The sequence below is a fragment of the Erpetoichthys calabaricus genome, chromosome 4 (assembly GCF_900747795.2).
Source record: "Erpetoichthys calabaricus chromosome 4, fErpCal1.3, whole genome shotgun sequence".
NCBI classification, from domain to species: Eukaryota; Metazoa; Chordata; class Cladistia; order Polypteriformes; family Polypteridae; genus Erpetoichthys; species Erpetoichthys calabaricus.
Window position 1 is genome coordinate 192,860,250 of NC_041397.2, and position 19,153 is coordinate 192,879,402.

Sequence of the window (19,153 nt, forward strand, 5' to 3'; positions counted from 1 at the left end):
GAGGACTACATGTTCATCCTGTCTTCAGGTCACAAACACTAAAAGATTAAGATAGTGTGTACAGTGATCTAAAAACGAGGTTCCTGTGCAAGGTTGTTGGGCTCACTGTCTGTGATAGAATGAATATTTATACAATATAGGGGCATTTTGGAGTAGATCTGCAGCCTCTTCTAATTCTTAGTGGCTATATGAGAGGGATTGGACATATATTTAGGATACCTCCATGGGAAGTATGCAAGGCTCGGCCCACTAGGAAAAGATGCAGGGTGCACTTAGGACATGTTGGCTTGATTATATCTTTCAGCAAGATGGGATTGGCTAGGAATTTCCTAGGAGGTTTTAAAAGAATTTGCTGAGTCTAGGTGTGGCTTGGTTAGCCCAGCTCAGCATGTTGCTACGATGACCTCAATCCAAGAGTTAAAGTGAGACAGTATATTATCACATGTACTGAAAAATGTATCTACAGGCAATATTTTCATTTCTGACAAGTAGCATTTGTTATTACACCTTTAGTTTAATTCAACAAATATTATTTTTCACATTGCTGTTTTTATTTCTAAGATTGAATTTTTGACACTTCTTAAGATTTTTAGATTGTATTGTACAAAAATGAAACATTATTTCATCACTGGAAACATCAGTATATTGCCTAAAATGTGTAATTTTCTTCACAGTGTATCAAGACATATAACTCAGACTGGCATGTTGTTAATTATAAGTATGAAGATTACTCAGGAGACTTTCGACAGCTTCCAAAGTAAGACATCTTTCAATTTCTAAAATTTTTTTTTTCAGAAGGGCCTCAAGATGTCATATGTTTATGCAAAGTGTTGCATTGGTCATGTTATTTGCATCTACTGTTTATTTAGTATTAAGATAATGTTTTCTAGCATAGCCTAATAAATGTTTGCTTGTATAGTTTATAGGTGGAACATACATATAGTTCATCGCAGCAACTTATTTTACATTAGACTGTTTCTGCCATGCACATTAATACTGTAAGAAGTTCAGTCCTCTGTTCAGATCAGTTGTAGACTCCGCTCTATCTTAAGAATGCTAGAAGCAGTGAACATGACGATCTTGTCTGCATACTTCCCGGTCAGAAAAAAAGATGTTTATATCTCATATTGTCCAAAACAGAGTTATGAATTAATTTCTTCTGCCCCATAAATCAAATAATTTCTGGATGTACCTGTAGTACTGCTTCATCAGAATTTGGCTTGCAGTCCAAGTTGAAGACTGATTTACACAGATTACTGTTTTTGAATCTGTTTTAATTTGGTTGTTTCATTAGGTTTGCTGTTTTAATTTTCCTTTCTATCTAACATGTCTCTACCATTTGAACTCTCAGATGCCCTCTGGTGTTTAGCAAAACGTCTGCAGTGTTAGAAATGATTGGCCAGAAAGATACATTTGTTAAATTTCTCTGGTGCCTATTACCAAATTGATTGTAGCTCTAACTAGTCATTTGAAACATTATTTAAACCATTTAATATGTTGAAAAATAGTTAAAAATACAATTGTGGCTTAATCTTTTCAGTTTTTAAAAATGATTTTTGTTTCATTTTCATGGTTAAGTGCTAAGTTCCTGGAGGCAGTGGCACAGAGATTAATTAATAAAATTAATTACTTAGCCAAACTGGAATGTAAGTTTGTTTAATTATTTTGAGCATTAAATGTTAGAAAACTTTCACTTTATACAATATTAGTATTGGTCCAGGACATATCCATAGTATGCATGTTACAGAAATGAGGTTAGACACATTAACTCATTAATAACTCAACTTAATTAAAGTTGTTTGTCTGCTGTCATTTTAGATACCTTTAGATTCATTTCTAGTGTTAAAGCTGCTTGATTATTGCAGTTAATTTATTCTATAGTATTTTTTTTAAAGAACAGGAAATCCACATTTTTTTAAAAAAAAAATACATTAAGGAAGACTTCAATATTACCTATTGGTATTTTTCTAAATACGTGTCTGGAGCTTTATTTAAATTAATAGGTTGCCAGTAACAGATTTGTCTAAAAAGTTGCAAGCAGTATTGACTGTTCTAGGCCACCCAGTGTGAACCTCATGTGTAGAACTGCTATTCATTATACTGCTGTAGAGATTGAAGTATTCAAAATAAACATACTGTAAGATGTAAAGGTAATTAATATGAAAGCAAATAATGCATACAAGGAATATAATCAAATGAGGTACAGAATATTTTTATCTTCATGCTAACATTTTTTACAACCAAATTTTCATGTAATACTTATTTTGAAAAATTTTCTATGTGTAAAGGAAAATGTTGCCTTTTTGTACAGTGATTATGTTAAATACTACTCTGCATTCTTATAAATTCTGGTTTTGGCTTTTGTATAGATACTATCTTAAAACACTACTCTGCATTCTTATAAACTCTACTAGTGATAGATGAGGCACAGAAAACAATTATGTCACTGGCCTGGGTTACAAACTGTAGTGCATATTATAATATTCAACCCTCTTACACAATAAACTATAATAAGTACAAATAAAATGAATTTGTAAAATAACTTTAAATCTTCAAATTTTCAAGTTTAAAACCTAATATTTAATATCTGTGTCTATTTTTGCAAAATCATTACCAAACACCTTATTGCCTATGAAGATATACTTAAGGGACTGTTGTTTTTTCTTTAATCCATTGTACACTTTAAGAGCAGCATGGACTTCTTTGACAATTTTTACCATGTGTGGATTGTAAGGGTCTGGGAGGACCCAGCCTCTTTGAACTCTGACCTGAAATGTAGCCTATAATAGGCTATGTTAGCTAAAGACAAATTAAGCATGATGTGCAAAAGGGCCACTTCTCTACATATGTGATAACCCGACACCCTGTTTTAGTAAAAACCATGTCCATAGCTTTATTACAATCTTGGGAAGTGCATGACTTGAGACATTATTATCCTTAAAAGAATGTTTGCTGGACATTGACACTCATTTCATGTAAACATTTCTGCTTCTGCAGAGTTATTTATTAGTACATCTTGTGTCCCCATATGCAGTCTTTAGTACTACTCAAAGACCTAATGAAACTAACCCTACGCTAATGAAACTCTTAAGACTTTTGTGTAAATATAAACTCAAGTTGTGCACATTTAAAGAAATATTAAAAAAAATGTTTAATGTGAGGTCCATAAATACAATACTTTTTCTCACAATCATACAATTTTACTCATGTTTATTACATTACACTCTAACATTACCTTTTTGAGTGAATTTATTTTCATGAGCCTTTGTATTTTAGTGGTTAGGTGAACATGTTGATCAATACAGTGATCCCCCGCCTATCGCGGAAGTTACGTTCCAGACCCATCAGTGATAGGTGAAAATCTGTGATGTAGACAGACCATATAAATAAACATTTTTTTTTATAGTTTAAGCCTGGAAATACTCCTCCCACACACTTTAAACACATGTAAACATATTAAAACACACTTTGTAAACACATATGATATGTGGATGTCGGGCTAAGGATATGAGTAACATCTCTCTATTATAAAAAAAAATCTTGGCAGGGAGACCAGGGAGATGAGGCTTGATCTTCTTGGAAGACAATTGACATCCCGTGAGAGACATTTTAACGTCACGCAAGACAAGGCAGTGAGACAGAAGGACAGCTGCTGTACAGGCTTTTAACTGATCGACACGCAGAATGACAAGCAGAACATGCATCTTGGCAGAAGCAGCACAAAGCCAGTAACTGATTCGTCCACTTCTCTTTAGTGTGCGTTCAGCTCCCTCCCTTCACAACGCGAGCAAGAGAGACGCGAAGTGGCAGGAGCATAAAGTGCCTCCAGGGGGGGTTGAGTGAAGCAATCGAGACCACTTTAATGACATGCAAGACTAAACCTTAGGAAGCAAAACCCGTGACATGGTGACTTTTGCACGTCACGCCCTACTTACAATTTAAAACAAGTTCACTGACCTCTAACCTAGCAGTTGTTGGAATGCTTTTGGCAGACACACTTCAGGTGCTCCCAGCTCTTAAAACAACGCAGAACATGCAGCTCACCAGCAGCAGCTGCAGCAAGCCAGCAGATGATCCGAGTGCTTCTCCTTAGCATGCATTCAGCCCTCAGCCCCACCCCCCCTTTCTTCTTCAGAACACTAGCGGCAGAGACGCGGTGACAAAAGGACAGCTGCTGTACAGGCTCTTAAGTGATTGACGCAAAGCGCGACAAGCACAACACACAGCTGGCCAGCAGCAGCAGCAGGACAGCAGCTGAACTGATTGCATCTCTTTAGCGTGCGTTTAAACCTCCCACCTTCACAACGCGAGCAGCGTTATAAGTCCTGCGAGAAAGAGATTTAACCATGCCTGGGGCAGGAAATAAAGGACCAATATTGTTTTTACAAAAGTTTTAAAGTAAAAATGAAAATAATGCATATATATCAATTCCCATGAAAATAACAATCTTTTTAAATTGTTTATCCGGTAAACCAAGCCGGGGGTGAGCGAGCAAAGCCCCCTAGTAATAATAATAATAAATCCGCAATTTAGCGGGGGCGCGATGGCTGAACCGCGATATAGTGGGGGATCACTGTATTTACATTCTGCTCTTTCAGCCATATTTCAATAAGAAATAAAAAGACAGATATCTCAGTACATCTTATGTTGCTTGTCATTTTTGTTTCTCAGTAGCTGGTTATTAGAACTGGGAGTGGTATGCATTTAAAATGTTTTCCTTCCCACCACCTTCCTGACTTGAATAAACTTCTTATTATATACTGTATATCAAAATATTTGTTTAAAGAGGATATTAGAAAATGCAATGTTCAGTTTAAAAACTGCAGTTAGAGTATGCTGATTTTGGAAAATTTTAGTTAATTATTGTAGATTTGTTTGTTTATTCATCAGGAATAAGCTGGAAATAATAAACCTGAAAATTTGCAATTTTAATTTCTAATGTGTTCAAATAATCCCATTTGCATAAAAGTACAACTCTGCTGCTTGAAAATGCATCAAGTAGTCATTGATGAAGTTTACAAATCTTTTCATTGTTGTATTTTAGTAAAATATCAAGACCTGAAAAGCTGCCTGTCCATGTGTTTGAAGTTGATGAAGAAGTAGAAAAAGATGAAGTAAGTAAAAAAATTTCATTATCTTCACCAGATATCCATTTTGTTATAATTCTGCTACAAAATTAATATAAATACACATGCGCACGCACGCACACACACACACACACACACACACACACACGCAGAGACAAACATATATATATATATATATATATATATATACACACATGCATGTTTATTCCTAAATATGGCAACTATAATATTTAGTATACAGTACACAGTGCAGTCATGTATGTTTTCTGTCTTTCAGTATGGTCACATTTAATTCCCTTGAGTTAGTTTCCTTCATTTCTCAAGCTAATTAACTTTTGTTTGTTTATTTATTCTGTTGAACATTCATACACTACCAGTCAAAAGTTTTAGAATACCTCAGTTTCTCCAGTTTTTCTTCAAATTTATTCAGTTGAAATGCAATGAATGACCTAAAATGGTGAGAAGGTAAGCATTAAACTGTCAGAGGTTTAACTTTAAAATGTAAGTAGTAAATACAGAAAAAATGATATATCAGAATATTACAAATGGGCCTTCTATAGGGAACAACCAATAGGTTACAATCTACAGATGTTCGACAGTAATTAAAGTTTGTACAGGTGTCCCAACTTCTGTTGATTACTTAAAAACTCTCTGTCTTAAAACAGAGTTGGAACAGACTGTTTTATTACACTCACTAAACTACTATTTGGGCAATATACAGTGAAAATGGCAAAAAACGGTAATTAAAAAATGAAATGAAACAAAGCATTATTATCCTTTGATATGCATGCCTTTCATTTAGAGAAGCTGTGAGGGAAAAAAAAAAGTGTCAGTGAATACACAATCCAAAGGAAATTGTAAACTGGAAGGAACTCTGATAGGAAGAGGTCTGGCAGACCCAAAGTCACAACCCATCAGATGACAAATATCTCAGGGTCACCATCTTACATGATAGGTATCTCACAGCACAACAGCTTCAAGCAGAGCTTAACAGTGGTTGAAAAAAAGCAAGTTTCAGTTTCTACTGTGAAGAGGAGCCTTTGTGCTGCAGGTTTGACAGAGCAAGAGGCAATAAGAAAGCCATTCCTTAAAGAACAAAATAGGGCCTTGAAATACCAGCTGTATACTACTGCTTTCCCTGAAAATGGCCCTTTTGTACTATTCTAATATTTCCTTTTCTTAAGTTTTTGCTAACCTAAACTTTAAATTTAAACCTCTGGCGGTTTACTGCTTACCTTTTCACCGTTTTGGCTCATTCATTGCATTTCAGCTGATTAAACTTGATGAAAAACTGGCAAAACGGAGGTGTTACAAAACTTTTAACTAGTAATGAATGCTTCATAGTATAATAGTAAGTAGAAATGCTGTCACATGTACACAGTACAGTATAACCAATATGTAATATGTTGTCATTCTTTGATGTTGTGATAATCATGAATGTATTAAAATATCCAAGTAGTAGTAATAGTACTGTAATATACAGTATATCAATTACAGTGTAATTCTTACTTGCATGACCAATAAATATGCAACATGCTGCCTCTCTTCAGCTCAGTAATATGAAATAATGTATTAAAATAGATAACTTAATATTATTAAATAGAAAGCAGGAAATAGCTTGCCTGATGTGTTGCTTATACATATTCAGTTGTGCTCCCATCTCTTGTAGCCATGCAGGGGAAAACATTCAATTGATTTAATAGGGTTTGCACCCTTTCAGCCATGCATATACACACCAAGTTTTGAAACTTTAAATAATAGTAAATTGGATAATTCTTTTTACTTTAATCCCCACTCTCTTCAGCTTTTGAAATCAGCTTTTCACTCTGGCAGCTTTACAAAGCAAGATTTGATATGCCTTGACTTGACATAATGATAATAACACAGAACATCCTGTAGTCCTCTTTAGTCCTGCTACAGGATTGGCTACCTGAAAATACAACACTTTACAATTATTGTTTTGTAAAGTATAATTCTATAATAAAAGACTACATTAGCTGATACTTTTTTAAGACTGCCTTTCAGTCTTATTACAGTGCATCCGGAAAGTATTCACAGCGCATCACTTTTTCCACATTTTGTTATGTTACAGCCTTATTCCAAAATGGATTAAATTCATTTTTTTTCCTCATAATTCTACACACAACACCCCATAATGACAATGTGAAAAAAGTTTACTTGAGATTTTTGCAAATTTATTAAAAATAAAAAAATTGAGAAAGCACATGTACATAAGTATTCACAGCCTTTGCCGTGAAGCTTGAAATTGAGCTCAGGTGCATCCTGTTTCCCCTGATCATCCTTGAGATGTTTCTGCAGCTTAATTGGAGTCCACCTGTGGTAAATTCAGTTGACTGGACATGATTTGGAAAGGCACACACCTGTCTATATAAGGTCCCACAGTTGACAGTTCATGTCAGAGCACAAACCAAGCATGAAGTCAAAGGAATTGTCTGTAGACCTCTGAGACAGGCTTGTCTCGAGGCACAAATCTGGGAAAGGTTACATAAAAATTTCTGCTGCTTTGAAGGTCCCAAGTAGCACAGTGGCCTTCATCATCCGTAAGTGGAAGAAGTTCGAAACCACCAGGACTCTTCCTAGAGCTGGCCGGCCATCTAAACTGAACGATCAGGGGAGAAGGGCCTTAGTCAGGGAGGTGACCAAGAACCCGATGGTCACTCTGTCAGAGACTCCAAAGGTCCTCTGTGGAGAGAGGAGAACCTTCCAGAAGGACAACCATCTCTGCAGCAATCCACCAATTAGGCCTGTATGGTAGAGTGGCCAGACGGAAGCCACTCCTTAGTAAAAGGCACATGGCAGCCCACCTGGAGTTTGCCAAAAGGCACCTGAAGGACTCTCAGACCATGAGAAAGAAAATTCTCTTGTCTGATGAGACAAAGATTGAACTCTTTGGTGTGAATGCCAGGCGTCACATTTGGAGGAAACCTGGCACCATCCCTACAGTGAAGTGTGGTGGTGGCAGCACCATACTGAGGGGATGTTTTTCAGCGGCAGGGATTCGGAGACTAGTCAGGATAAAGGGAAAGATGACTGCAGCAATGTACAGAGACATCCTGGATGAAAACCTGCTCCAGAGCGCTCTTGACCTCAGATTGGGGCGACGGTTCATCTTTCAGCAGGACAACGACCCTAAGCACACAGCCAAGATATCAAAGGAGTGGCTTTAGGACAACTCTGCGAATGTCCTTGAGTGGCCCAGCCAGAGCCCAGACTTGAATCCGATTGAACATCTCTGGAGAGATCTTAAAATGGCTGTGCACCTACGCTTCCTATCCAACCTGATGGAGCTTGAGAGGTGCTGCAAAGAGGAATGGGCGAAACTGGCCAAGGATAAGTGTGCCAAGCTTGTGGCATCATATTCAAAAAGACTTGAGGCTGTAATTGCTGCCAAAGGTGCATCGACAAAGTATTGAGCAAAGGCTGTGAATACTTATGTACATGGGATTTCTCAGTTTTTTTATTTTTAATAAATTTTCAAAAATCTCAAGTAAACTTTTTTCATGTTGTCATTATGGGGTGTTGGGTGTAGAATTCTGAGGAAAAAAATGAATTTAATCCATTTTGGAATAAGGTTGTAACATAACAAAATGTGGAAAAAAGTGATGCGCTGTGAATACTTTCCGGATGCACTGTATGATACTAAATTATGTAGAATAATAATCAGATTTAAAAACAAAAATGTAAGATTAGGTCATGTATATTTCAGCCTGTCAATATATCTCCAACTTGCAGAAGCAATGCTTTACCCATTCCTGAAGCATTTAGCATGAGTTATATACATTGAAGCGATTTATTAACAGCTTGTAAAGAAATGACCAATTAAGTCTGTCTTCACATTATTCTGAGCAGTTTTTCATGGTTTTATACTCATATGAAATCTGTGCACTGCCTACTCTATTTGCAGCCCTGTAACACCAGTCTTTTTCTATCAAAGTGCCAAACAATGCTGCAGCATTATCTGAAACAATGTTGCTGCATTGACTGACACAAGTATCAGAATCTATTAACTAGTTTCATTATCAGTTAAATGCCTAATCTTTGGTTTGACCATAGTTATTTTCTGCTTTTTCAGTTGCAATTATGCTTTTTTTTAATGTATGGATTAGTACATTTTGAATTATTTTAATCTACTTAAATTAGAACTGATGTTTCAGCATTTTCTCAACACATGTAAAATAACAGAAGACTGGTAGCTATATTATTTATATTAAGAATGCTAATGTGATCCAAAGCATGCACAACTTTCAGTTTATCAGTTTATGGTCTAATTTTAAAAGCCATTGGGTAGGTTTTCTTCTTTATTATTTTTTGCTCATTTTGCATGAGTTTATCATTTAGTAAAACGTGGTGTGAATGCATGCCACAAAAGTAATACTGTTAAATGGTTTGCAATTTAATACAGTTTTTTAATGTATACATTTCTTGAATTCATTAAAGTGTTGTACTCCAATATTGATCAAGTATATTTTGTGTTCAATAGTATGAAAAATGCAGCAATGACTGATACTGATATACAGTACTAGTCAATGTACATGTAAGTGTAGAGGAGATTTAAAAACACCTTAAATAAAACAATGTAGAAAATTAAAATCTTAAATTGTGTAACACAAAGGCAACAATGGTGTTGGATGTTATCTGAGAGCTCAAAACTGACTTAAGGAAATTAGTTCAACAGTTCCTGGGCAATATTAGTCCTGTACCAAGTAACTTCTAGGGAGAGATGTAAAACAACAATTCTAATTAAACTTTTCAGCATTTCTAAAAACATTTATACATTTTTTTTCTTACCTTTTATATCCAGGATGGACTTTGAATTGCTGTAATCATTTATTTTTTTAAATGGTATACCGATTATAAACTAAAATGCCAATGAAATATTTTTGGTATGAAATAAATGTTATAAAATTCTGTTCTAAATTCTTTTAATGGTCAATAATGCTGTGAGCAGGTCTTGCAGTTCTTCCTGTAGAAAACAATATGATAACTGCATTCCTTTTTAATTCGACAAGAATTCTTCATTCAGGATGTGTAATTTGTAAGATATTATATTAATGACCAACTTTTATTACTATATTTTGTTATTCTTCAAAACCTTTTTGTACTGGCTTTGACTTTATGGTTCACATTTTGTCAGCTGTTAGTAAGTCTTTGTCTTTGGCACCTGCACACTGCAACTGGTGCATTTCATTTGAGCTTGATTGACATGCATTATTTGAGTTACTTCAGTGCCAAATAAAATAATTCTGTGTGTTTGTCTTCAAATGGACTGATTTCTTTCTTCCAGGATACGGCCTCCCTGGGTTCCCAGAAGGGTGGGGTAACAAAACATGGATGGCTTTACAAAGGCAACATGAACAGTGCAATCAGTGTAACCATGAGGGTAAGATTCTTCAACTTCATCTTTATAATACTGATACTCATACAGAATGTGTGTATGCTCAGAACGTAAATTTACACAATTCAGGACCATATGCTATGAGAATCTGTGGTCCCGCAACAATTAAAGCTATGAAAAGTTTAATTTCAAAGACACCACAATTTGGGCAGGTGTATATTTATGATAACGGAGAAGCGATGCAACAGTAGCTAAGTTTCCATCCAGTTTTTTGCGACGTTTTGTTATCGACAAACAGAATATATGTAAAAAAAATGTGCGAAATTTGCTGTCTCCAGCCTGTTTCCATCCAACTGGCTTTTTATCGATAAAATGGTGTGCGTGATGACGTCATCCCCCCTCAAAACGAACTGTCGCATAACTTTTGTTGTATCGCGAAAAAAATCTGCCCTTGAGCCGTTTCCATACATAATTTTGTGTATGTCGCAAATTATCTACCTTTTGTTTTCCACGTTACACCGCCTTCACTAAACAAAGAAACAAAGAAATGGAGAGATTATTCAGACCAGCTTACTGTTATTTCAGTTTCACAAATAATTGGAATTGTACATAATATCCGAAGACGACAGCAGAATGAAGCAGTTGCTTGTCTGATAGCCCTAGAGCTCGAAGAAAGTGCCCCAGTACGACGAAACCCACGGGTATGGGAGAGACGACGGAATAAGACCTTCTGGGAGGAGGTGGTGGAGAGACACTTAACAAAAAATCTCTGGCTGCAACATTTTATAATGACACGGCCGACGTTTGAGATGTTGTGTGGATTCATCAGTCCTGATGTTGCGCCCATCACAGGTTGCCACCGACCACCGGTTCCAACCCAAAAGCGGACTGCCATCGCCCTTTACAAGCTGGCAACCTGCGCTGAGTACTGTATAGAGTAGTTGGAGAAACTTTCGGGGTTAGTAAAACTACCGTCCATCGATGTGTATATGCTGTGTGCACCGCTATTAAAGAAAAATTAATGCGGCGTTATATCAGACTTCCGACTGTAGCGGAGGCCAATGAAATTGCATACCGCAATTCCTTGGTGCATCTTGTGCCACAGACTTACGGTGCGCTGGATGGCACGCATGTGCCTATTCTTCCCCCGACGGAAGGCTACCGCGATTACATTAATCGCAAAGGGTGGCCATCTATTGTTCTCCAGGCCCTTGTTGATGACAGGTGCATGATACGAGACATTTGCGTTGGCACTCCTGGAAGTGCCCATGATGCAGCTGTGTTTGCAGCATCGGATCTGTACAGGTGAGCCTACCTTTCAACATCCCTTCACAGTGCGATAACAACTGAATTAACCTGCTTCCCTTAAGGTTTTTAATTAAAACTGAAATTTGAATTAATACAAAATAACGACGTTTAATCAAAAAAAAAACTCTCTTCGTCAGACCATGCGAACCGCTCCGCCATTCTCGTTTTGATTGCACGTGATGAAAATGTGACACATTTATTTGCGTTAAAGCCCTTTTTTCCGACAAAAACTGTTTCCAATGTAGTTTTTGCGACATCTGAAGTATCGATATGGAATTTATGCGCTAAAGTTAAACGGAAAAATATTATGTCGACATGTACAACATTTTATCGATAATTAGCATTTCCATCAGCTATATCGGTAAAAAAATTTGAAGCGCTAAATATTTTTTCGCAAAAACTCCTTGGATGGAAACCTGGCTACAGAATCGAAATGGTTTCGGTCAAATCAGAGCATACATTTACATGATCGAATTTCAAAAACGGGGTTTACCTCACATGCATTTATTAGTTACTTTGCAAAATAAAGTTTTAACTGCTGATAATGTTGATCGCTTTGCCTGTGCTGAAATTCCAAACAAAGAAACCTATCCTGAATTATGGTACAAAGTCATTAAACACATGTCTCACGGACCACATTTAAAAGATTCAGTATGTTGGGACTCAAAAGAGAAAAAGTGTTAAAAGAAATTTCCTAAAGCATTCGTTCAATCAATAGATAAGACTAAGGCTGGCTTTCCAGATTATCGCCTAAGAGATAATCGTCACGAACAACACACTTATCACAGAAAGAAAGATGGTAAAATTGTGATGATCGATAATTCAATGATTGTACCATGTAACCTGTATTTGCTCAAACGATTCGATTGTAATATTAATGTTGAGTATTTTGGATCAGTAATGAGTATTAAGTACACCTACAAGTACATTCACAAAGAGCACGATAGAGTACGCATAACTTTATCCAAAGAACAGTCTTGGGACAAAGTTCAAGCATATTTAGATACTTGGTACATCAGTACAATGGCATTTAATGGAATTGTCAATGTACGGGCGAAGTCATTCTGTTGAATTATTAACGATTCATTTACCAGGTCAGAATATGATTCAATTTAAAGGGGGCGAAGAAGCAGAAGCTTTAAAGGTAGCGAAATATAGAAATACAAAATTAAAGGATTATTTTGAACTTAATAAAACAGACGTAAATGTAAAAGCATATATGTATGCGCCAATCCCTCAACATTACACATGGCAGAAACAAAAAGGTATGTGTATGTGTATATATGTATGTATATGTGTATGTATATACAGTATGTATGTATTTATATATATATATATATATCTATGTGTATGTGTATGTAAATGTGCAAGTGTGTATTTCTATGTGTATATATGTGTGTTTTTATATATATATATATATATATATATATATATATATATATATATATATATATATATATATATATATATATACTATATATGTGTGTGTATATGCATCTATCTAAGCAGTTACTCAGATATTAAAAAGAAGAATTTTATTAGATATATTAAAAAAAAAAACTCTTACATAGAATTTTAATTTTGCAGATGGATTGAAATGTAAAGTTTTGCTTCTAGAGGAATAATTGTTTCTAGTCTTCATGGGGTGCATTCAGCCCCCCTCTTCATAACGCCGTGTAGCGCTGGAGGGGAACAGGGGTAGGGGTTGGTGGGCAGGAGGCAGAGTCCCCTACTCTATATATATATATATATATATATATATATATATATATATATATAATTTATTTATTTAAAATGATAGGAAAATAGTCAGAGGCAGGAAAAAGTTTGGGGATGGCCACCCCATATACTGAAAAATCAGGCAGCCATGCAAAAAAAAACACGTCTTTACAAACGGAGTTCAAAATGGAACTGGCTAACAAGGAAGTTCTGTGCTTTATATATTGCACAAGCAGGAAGAGGTGGCGTCAGGGAGGCCAGGAAATGAAGAGATGTCTTTGGAGGTAGTTTCTGGACTGGATGGAAGGTACGGTCTTCACTCAGTCTGCAGAAGGACAAAAGGAGAGAATAACAGAAGGTAGCACCAATCCTCGGTCTGACTGAGAATTGAGACTTTGTAAATGGTCTCCCATGCAGAGCTTTTTTCTGAATACCACTGCGCCAATGAGGCAGGCATCTCACTCACAACAACTGGTCTGCAGTTATCTGAAAGAGAACTGACTTGTGGATTCCATCAGAACCTCATCCAAAAACAGTCAGAAAAACTGCAGCCTCTAAAACTGCAAGCTGTTAGTTGTATTCCACTTTCATCAAGTAGTGCGAATGTGGGTTTTTGCAAATGAATGTACTTGTTACTCCAGTAAGAGCTTCGTTAAAACTAGAATCCCTGACACCTACAAAAAAAACTCATAATGCCGGGCCACCTTAAATTCCCTCGCACCTCCTCATCAGCGTCTTTTCTTTTGCAGATTTGTCAATCAGCACTAGCAGCAGGCAGTCAGCCTGATGATGTTTTAGGTCATATTTATGCAGAAATATAGAAAATTCTAAAGGGTTCACAAACTTTCAAGCACAACTGTAGGTACATACATACATACATAGTTACTCACTCACTCACTCACTCACTCACTCACTCCCCCCCCCCCTCCCAAATTCACATACTCCAGCAGCAGCATACTGATAAAAACAATATTAATTAAAGGTATAACAGAAAATAACATTGCATAATGTTACCGTTTAACAACCTCCCTAAACCTCCCCCCCCAGAGGAGCTTCCACATGCAGCTAAAGTCACTTGCGTACTGAAGTTGCTTTGCACGTGTACTTATTAGCATGCCCGTGTCAATCAAACACAAGAAGCTGTGCAGTCTACTTGTGACTTTACTCTGTAGGAAGATAAGTAAATAAATCAAGGTAAACAGATATAATAACATTCGATCTGGCGTTTATATAAGTAAAATATAAATGTTTTTTATATAAAGACTATCACAAAACATAATGATAAACAGGATTTTGCACGATATCTTGGCGAGCTCTGTAGGCCCTGCTGTTTCGTTGAAGACATGCGTGTGGCAGATTCACTGGCAGGATGATGCCCATACTCTTGCTACATCTAAACGGTGCCATCTTTAATCTTTATGCCTGATGCAGTTGCATTGTTCTTATGTGTGAGTGGACGTTTCTTTCAGGGAGGGCTTATGTTCTCTTTCTCCGATGTAGAACCCTCATCCTCATCTGAGTTCACCTCTGTTATAGCATGTGTTTATTTGAAAACTAGCATTGTTACATTGGGGGGAATGTGAACGTGACTGAGAGAATAAAAGTGAATAATAAAACAAAACACTAACTTTTACAAGTACCATAAATTTACACCGGCTGTTACATACTCAAATAATTCAAATGTATGTTTTTATTCTATAATAGTAATAATAATAATAGCCGCTCACTTCTCAAAACAGTTAATGCATGAAGGATCCGGGATCAAACCCGCAACCTCTCGACTTGGAGACAGCAGTTCTTACCTCTTCACCAGCCAAGCAAATGTATATGTGTGTGTGTGTTTGTCGTACCCTATCCCAATTTCCTTAATTTGGTGAAATTCTAGAAAAAAAGCACACTTGTTTTGTTATATCTGTGTCTTTTGTGAAAGTCTTTATTTGATATTTGGAATTCAGTCTTCACACATTATACACTTCACGTCAGCATTTTGCCAATTATTAGTAGAAGAAGAGAAAAGTTTCTGTTCTAGTTATGTGTTCAACATTTCTTGCCTTACCCTATACAATTCAAGGCACCTCACACCCAGATAAACAGACTTGAGCTGGGAGAACTTTGTGTACGACTAAAGCTGCATCGATGGGGGATGGGATAGCAGGCTACTTGCTGCTTGTGCTGATCGACACATTTGCAAAACAAAAGATGTTGATGAGGAGGTGTGAGAGAATTTAAGGTGGGCCGTGTTTTTTTGTAGGCGTCAGGGATTCTAGTGTTAATTTGTGAATTTTATATTTATAAATGAGTACTCCTTTAGCAATTTGTATTTTTTGTTCATGTGTTTTTGAAATTAATTTTAGTTGTTAACTAAATGTCTTTATCAATTTATATTTTCTGGACCTGAATTTAAGAATTTTTTTGAGTTTCATTTCATTTATTTGTATTTTTTTCTGTTTTGTTGCAGTCTTTCAAAAGAAGATATTTCCATCTGACACAGCTTGGTGATGGATCGTATAATCTTAATTTCTATAAGGATGAAAAGCTTGCTAGAGAACCCAAAGGGTCAATATTTCTTGATTCCTGCATGGGTGTAGTCCAGGTAGAGTCACTTTCCTAAACCAACTAGAAACAATGCAAATGATACAATGATATTTTTTTTCTTATATTTTGTGTAAGCATTACACTTTGAGATGACTTGTAAATTAAACATAGTACACCAATGTACCCACATGGTATGGTGTGCAGCAATAAGCTTAGTGCAGTGTCTGCATTACTTACTACAGTGAGAAGTTAGATATTTCTAAATTCTATTTAAAATAAAGCTTCATTAAAAAAGACACTTAAACAGGAGCTTGTGTATGCAACTATACGAGAAGGTAAGGGACTTTGAGGGACCGAACACTGAGCAATCTTCTAATAAATATTTATTTGCAAAATAGCTGTAAGCGTACATACATTAACAATTTATATGAGCAAATATACTGTTAATATGTAAGGGAGACTTTGATTGTTAATCCACCCGTATTGGTAATCACATTGTAAAAAGGTTTAAGCCTTAAAGGTTTTATACAGTTGTATATCAATGCATTGATGTATAATTTGTGAAGGATTATGTGTGAATGAAATGAGAAAAGATCAAAATACTTCACAAACATTATGATTTAAGTCATTCAGTCATTTTCTGACCCGCATAGTTCTGAGCTGGATTGTGGCAGGGGCTGGAGCCTATTCCAGCCAGCATGAGGGTGCATGGCAGGAACAAATCCCTGGAAAGCAGGGCAGTCCATCGTGGGGCAAACACACACACACACACTTACCCCAACCACACACTGGAGCCAATTTAGTATCACAAATCCAGCTAACATGCATGTTTTTGGACTGCGCTAGAAAACTGGGAGGGAGGACCCGAGATATGAACCCTGGTGTCTTTACTGCGAGGCCGCAACACTACCACCATGCTACCCTGTAATTTAAATGCACAGTGAAATTATTTTAAAAAGCTATTCAAAAAATGGCCCAAAATTAATAAATACAATATAATGGGCAAACCATAAAAAAAGGTTTGACAGTTTATTATAAATAAAAACTGATGTAAGCTGAATATGTTGGTACTATTTATTATTATTATTATTATTATGGATATATTTGCTTTTACCTTCTTTTTTATTCTACTAACCTAATTCTGAGAGTTGCGCATTCTTCCAAAAAAAAAGGCAAATGAATAAATTTTATAAATAGGGCTGAAACTACTAACAGATATCATTGATAATAACTGATGATGAAAACAGTTACCAGTGAATTTCGTTATTGATTAATTGCCTTGTTACTTGCATCATTTCATTGACCAAAAAAAAATGTTAATCACATTTTGAAATGTGGCAGATATAGAAGGTGTTAATGAAATAGAGGGCTGAAGAGCAAATAACTCAAAACTATGTTTGGAGTCATTTCAACTTTACACTTAATATGAAATCTGCATTTTGAAAGATCTGTAAAAATGAGCTCACTTGGTGCAAGAGCACAGCCATGAACCCTTGTGAACAAAATGCATTGTATTAACTGGTGATTCTTCTCTAATTTATACTTGGGTAAAATTCTATTTTTTAAAGCACTTTAAAGTTTCTGTGCAGGGCATATCTTTTGACACTAGCTATGAATATTCAGTGCACTTGCTATCTTTTCTATTAACTAGTAGATAAAATCAAACAATGTTTGTGGACACTTAACAATAGTTTCAGCCTCATAGTACCCCCTTGATGTCAACAATAGCTTTGAAAGTGTTAAGCTAGAGCACATAGAAATGTTCTTTTTAGACAAAGTGTAATTTTTAGAGCATAAATTTTCTATTGTTAACAAGTAGGGCATTGTACAAGGAATAAAATGTTTTCAATTTTGAATAAAATTCTTTCACGTTTGTATAAGCATTGCTTTTTAAAAAAACACGCAATGAATTAGTTAATCAAAATATGTATTGTCTAGCTACTCGATTAGCAAAATTGTTATTATTTGCAGCCCTATTAATAAATGTTTTTAAGTAAGATATTTAATTTCTGTGGAACTAACACAAAGCACAGGCTTTCACCTGATTACAGTCTTGTTTATTTATGTGTGTTGGTCCTTTTTGAATCCTATAGTGTGTAAATATGGAATTTGGATATAGATGGCATGCAGATATAGTTTTAAACAGTCAAAATAGATACATTTCACAGTTTACTGATCAGAAAACATTTGATGTGTCTTTCTCAGTGGAATATCAACAATAAAGTGAAATTACATAGAAGTTGCTAAAGAAATAGTTTGGTAATTTAAAAAAAAAAAAACGGAGATTTAGGATTTTCAGAACTAAGAATTTTTTTTAACCAACACTTTCAGTTGGAGCAAGCATACTAAACTTGAAAGAAAACAAAATATTGGGTAAGACTTGTAAAGCACAAAGATATTTGGATTAATCTGAGTAGGAAATCTTTTCACAACTTGAATTTGTAAAACAGATCAATCACACCCTTTGTCTGTCTTAGTTTTGAGTTACTACTACTCATTGATTTATTATATCATAGTCATTATTGATTAACAGACTTTCAGGAAGTTGTGGACGAGCACTTCTGTTTTGTGTTACTGGTTATGATAATGATATCTAATTCATGGCATAAAAAAATAAGTCTTTTAATTACTAGGATGCATGTCATTCCTTTCTGTAAAATATTTGTGAAAGAAATATAAGTTCATTATTACTCATAGTGCTTTAAGTGTCATGTAAAGATCAAACCGTTGCTATAAGGTAAACAATCATTGTGCTCTCTTTGGTTTTAAAGCAGCCAGATAAATCTGACAGAAACTGTTCGGTACTCATATGTATCTTTCATAATATTAAAGTAGTTGTGTAGTTGCATGGTTTGAATCTTATATTTTTCTTTCTCGAAAGAACAATTAAGAATTCATTACTCTTTTGCTTCTCTGTCTAAGAACCTATTGCTGCCCTGTTGTGTCCTGCGTCTTGGGGTGATATGTTTGAATTATTTATTACTTTTCCAACTCATGACATTTAGAAAAAGATTTCATTAGTTACAACCTAAGCAAAATTCATATGTTCATGTTCCAAAAAAAGCAGCTGTATAATAATTGAATCACAAGACTCTCACAAGAATCATGGGGATTGAGTGAGAGTTAGATATGACTCACAGAAAATGCT

The 19,153-nt window shown here is 35.6% G+C and overlaps 1 protein-coding gene across 11 annotated transcripts in view; it reads left to right on the forward strand.

The window, feature by feature from the left end:
- The window catches only part of dock9b (dedicator of cytokinesis 9b), a 441,285-nt gene that overhangs the window by 244,654 nt on the left and 177,478 nt on the right, over positions 1-19,153 (forward strand). For all 11 annotated transcript variants that reach the window (XM_051926266.1, XM_051926269.1, XM_051926275.1 and 8 more), the window contains exons 4-7: positions 675-757; positions 5,045-5,114; positions 10,393-10,488; positions 15,929-16,063. In XM_051926266.1, coding sequence (XP_051782226.1) covers positions 675-757; positions 5,045-5,114; positions 10,393-10,488; positions 15,929-16,063 — 384 coding nt within the window. The remainder of the gene's footprint in view (positions 1-674; positions 758-5,044; positions 5,115-10,392; positions 10,489-15,928; positions 16,064-19,153) is intronic.